This window comes from Octopus bimaculoides, chromosome 24 (genome assembly GCF_001194135.2).
Source record: "Octopus bimaculoides isolate UCB-OBI-ISO-001 chromosome 24, ASM119413v2, whole genome shotgun sequence".
Classification (NCBI taxonomy): domain Eukaryota; kingdom Metazoa; phylum Mollusca; class Cephalopoda; order Octopoda; family Octopodidae; genus Octopus; species Octopus bimaculoides.
In genome coordinates, this window is record NC_069004.1 from 22,320,530 (window position 1) to 22,324,366 (window position 3,837).

The 3,837-nt window shown below is 36.9% G+C and overlaps 1 protein-coding gene across 3 annotated transcripts in view; it reads right to left on the bottom strand.

The window, feature by feature from the left end:
- The window catches only part of LOC106880220 (ELKS/Rab6-interacting/CAST family member 1), a 301,414-nt gene extending 299,661 nt beyond the window's left edge, over positions 1-1,753 (bottom strand). Inside the window, exon 1 of one of the 3 annotated variants that reach the window (XM_052976221.1) lies at positions 1-1,753. This exon is cut by the window's left edge and continues 586 nt beyond it. In XM_052976221.1, coding sequence (XP_052832181.1) covers positions 1-404 — 404 coding nt within the window. In that variant the 5' untranslated portion in view covers positions 405-1,753. The other 2 variants (XM_052976222.1, XM_052976223.1) reach the window with 2 other exon arrangements.
- Between the last annotated feature and the right edge of the window lie 2,084 nt (positions 1,754-3,837).

Below are 3,837 nucleotides of genomic sequence, written 5' to 3' on the forward strand. Positions count from 1 at the left end.
CGCATAAAGCTTCTTACACTAGTCATGCTACTGGAACGGCTGTCATAGAGGGAAGGAATCGGACTTGTGTGCCCATCTAGGACATAAGATTGGCTCAGGTTGTATGCTGAATTTACAGACTGAATGCTGTCTGTGGACATGTCTAGGGGGCTGCTGGAACGGCTACCTTGGCTACTACTATCCGTTCCGCTGGACCTACTTCGGCGCGGAGACAATAATTTGGACGAGACAGATGAAGTACCGCTGGTCCCTCCGCTGTGCTTACGATGCTCAATCAGTGAGCCATTAGAAGACTTGGATGGAGACGATAACGAAGAATAATGGTGACCACTGCGAGAATTAGGTAGGGAGTTGGTCATGGAGTCCAACCTCCCTGTTGACCGAGATACATTCGAAGAATACATGGTACTGAAGCAGGCGACAAACAACGAACTCTAAAGAAATTGTAAAACAAAACTCTATGTATATGCACACACACAAGCAAGCTGAGTAACCCTTTCACTAACCAATTATTTATTGTAACTTACTTCCGATCCTGACCAAAGGGACAAAAAGAAAACCCTTTCCCTCTTATATCTTTCGTTTCGTTCCCAGAGAAATGTATTACAATTGTTAAATGTTGTTCGTATAGATGACTGTTTTCTTATTGTTTTCTTTGAGCGATATATTCCCCCACTTTATTCCTACTCTTTCATTCACTCTTCCACTCGTCTTCGACGAGATCGTGGAACAACAATTTCCTAACACTTCATTATCACACTTTCTACACACACATCATGATATAATTTCTGCGAAGTCACCAAAATTCTAACTGAAACTTCCCCTCCCCCCGAAACAACACTATCAGGATCGGTGCTTCGTTTTCACCCCCCTACTAAGCCGTTCGTTTATCAGCGGCTGTAGCATCCGACCAAGTGCGCCACTAACTTTCTTGCACACATTCTTGGCGACATATTCACTATATATATATATATATATATATTAAGCTAGATCTCTGTATAAACACATAGAGATAAGTTTATGAGCGAGTATCACGTGTGACTGTGTATATGTATACATGTGAATGATGTGCCGTTTAAAAGTTAACTGTTAGTCATAGTAGCAGCATCACAGCATCAATACTTAAGTGTATGTGTGAGTATGTATATATGAATGTATGTGTGTGTGTATATATAGACATACACAATATCACAATATGAGGACGATGCTAGAGAAATAGAGAAACAAAATTCTTCGGGTATCTCCTGTTTTTGTTATCTCTCTCTCTCTCTCTCTCTCTCCCTAATATATATATATATACTACTGTGCTTGCCTTTAGCTTCTGTTTCTTTCTCGGGGAGGTTGATTTTTTTCTTTTTTCTCTTTTTTTTTTTTTTTTTTAGTAGTTTGTTTTCAGCACATCAGATCTTTCGAGCAACTTTTAATTCTTCCAGTGTACCAAAAATTCCAAGATTGACGAACAGGAAAAATAAAAGATAATCCAGTTTCTTCTTTGTAGTGAAGGTTTTAGTCCAATGGTGCCGATTCTGCGAAAAACGAGTAGTCTTTAAGTCTTTTATCCGGTATCCATCCTTATTCTTGCTGGCAGTTCGTCTCAGTCCGCCGCTGAAGCTTCCACTACTAAAACACTTTCTAACTACTGCTGCTGACAGTACTTCTACGATGACACATCAAAAACTACGGTTGCACGAAGGCGCCAGAAATTGCTAGCAGAAAATAATTTTCAGAAATATATATACATGAATATTTCAGAGAATCGAGTCAACAATGGTGACATCTTAAAGAGAGTCGCTTCGCCACACATTCAATTATTGGGAGAGGAAGAAATCAGTGCATGTATGTGTGTACATACACATGTATGTATAGTTATACATACATAAATATATATATATATATACGTGTCTGAATGTATGTGCATATTTGTGTGTGTGAATGTGTGTGCGTATATTATATATATATATATATATATATATATATATATATACACACATATACATATATTCTTTTATTCTTTTACTTGTTTCAGTCCTTTGAATGTGGCCATGCTGGAGCACTACTTTTAGTCGAACAAATCAACCCCACTACTTATTCTTTGTAAGCCTATTACTTATACTACTGGTCTCTTTTGTTGGTGTAAACACACCAACATCAGTGTCAAGCAATGATGGGGGGACAAACACAGACACACAAATACATAAATATATATATGTGTGTGTGTGTGTGTGTACGTGTGTGTGCGTATGTGTGTGTGCGTGTGTGTGTGTGTGTATATATACACGGCGGGCTTCTTTCAGTTTCCGTCTACCAAAGGTAGTGCTCCAGCATGGCAGCAGTCAAATGACTGAAACAAATTAAAGTGTAAAGAGTATATATATTATATATATATATATATGTGGAAAAAAAGTCAAGGTAGAGATATATATATGTCTGTATGCTTGTGTGTGTGTGTGTATATATATATATATAAGATCCAGGGATTGAGGTGTAAGAAGAAAGTTAGCTTCAAGCAATCCGTAGTGAATATAAAACAACTTCCAGGAACAATAGTGGTTTATTGAGATGGAAGGTTGTGGATTTTTTAACTTTTATCAAAGAACAATGAGCTGAAATAAGTTCTTTTTATATTCCTCGGTAGGCAACCAGGGAGTGTGCGAAAAAAAAATACAAGAATTACAGAATGGAGTATGGGAAATCTGGGCTACATATATTTCATAGCGAGTGGAACCTCAGAAGTGGTAAAATCCAAGTGAGATGTATACTGCCGGCTAGTCTTCAGGCCAAAGATATCTTGATTAGATTAGAGACTACATTGTCACAAGGAGGTACATGTTGACGCAAAGATTCAATCAGATATCTATATATTTATATACATGTGTATAAATACATATGCATATATATTACTATGTATGTGTGTATATACATATATGTATATGTAGATATATATATATTATATACATATATAATGTGTATATGTATGTTTGCGTATTTGTGTTTGTGTACATATGTATATATGAAGGTTGATTTGAATTTCTGTGGATATAAACAGTTTTCTCAATGGGTTTTCTGTAGAAAGAATAGTTGCTTGTTTTGTGGTTTAGGGCAAGACTTAGGAAGTCAGTTCAGGATGTTATCGTAAGGCTAAATTCTTTGAATATATTTATAAGATTCATCCCGAACTTATCTATGGTATAGCAATTCTTGTGGCTTGAGATTGCCCAGCTATTGACCCTGTGCAAGGTTGAACTGTGGGAATGGATATATTTTTTAAGGTATCTAGGTTAAAGAACCTGATGAAACCAACAACATCAGTCCAATTATAGCTCCAAACAGAACCATCAAACATTGGTTGCCTTCTTTTTTGTCCAGTAAGAATCATAACACAGGAGTGACTTTCTAGTATTTAGAATGATTCTGATGTTGAGACCATTGATTCTAGTAAATTGTTGGTCAAATCTAGGGCTTTCAGAAGGAGTGAATTCAATATTGAAGGGGAGAAAAAGACAGCCAGCTGGCAGAATTGTTAGCACACCAGGCAAAATGCTTAGTGGCATTTCATCCGTCTTTACTTTCTAAGTTCAAATTCTGTCGAGGTGGACTTTACCTTTCATTCTTTTGGGGTTGATGAAATAAGTACCAGTTCAGTACTGGGGTTGATGTTCTGTGAAACTAGTTGATTACAGCAGCACTAGTCCATTTGAATCAATACTATAGCCATCTGAAATCAGATTTAACCCTTTAACATTTAAACCAGCCATATTCAGTTAAAGTATTCCACCTGTTTTATGTTCAAACTGGCCATATCTGGCTTCGCACAGTAACCCTACAATATCATTCCAA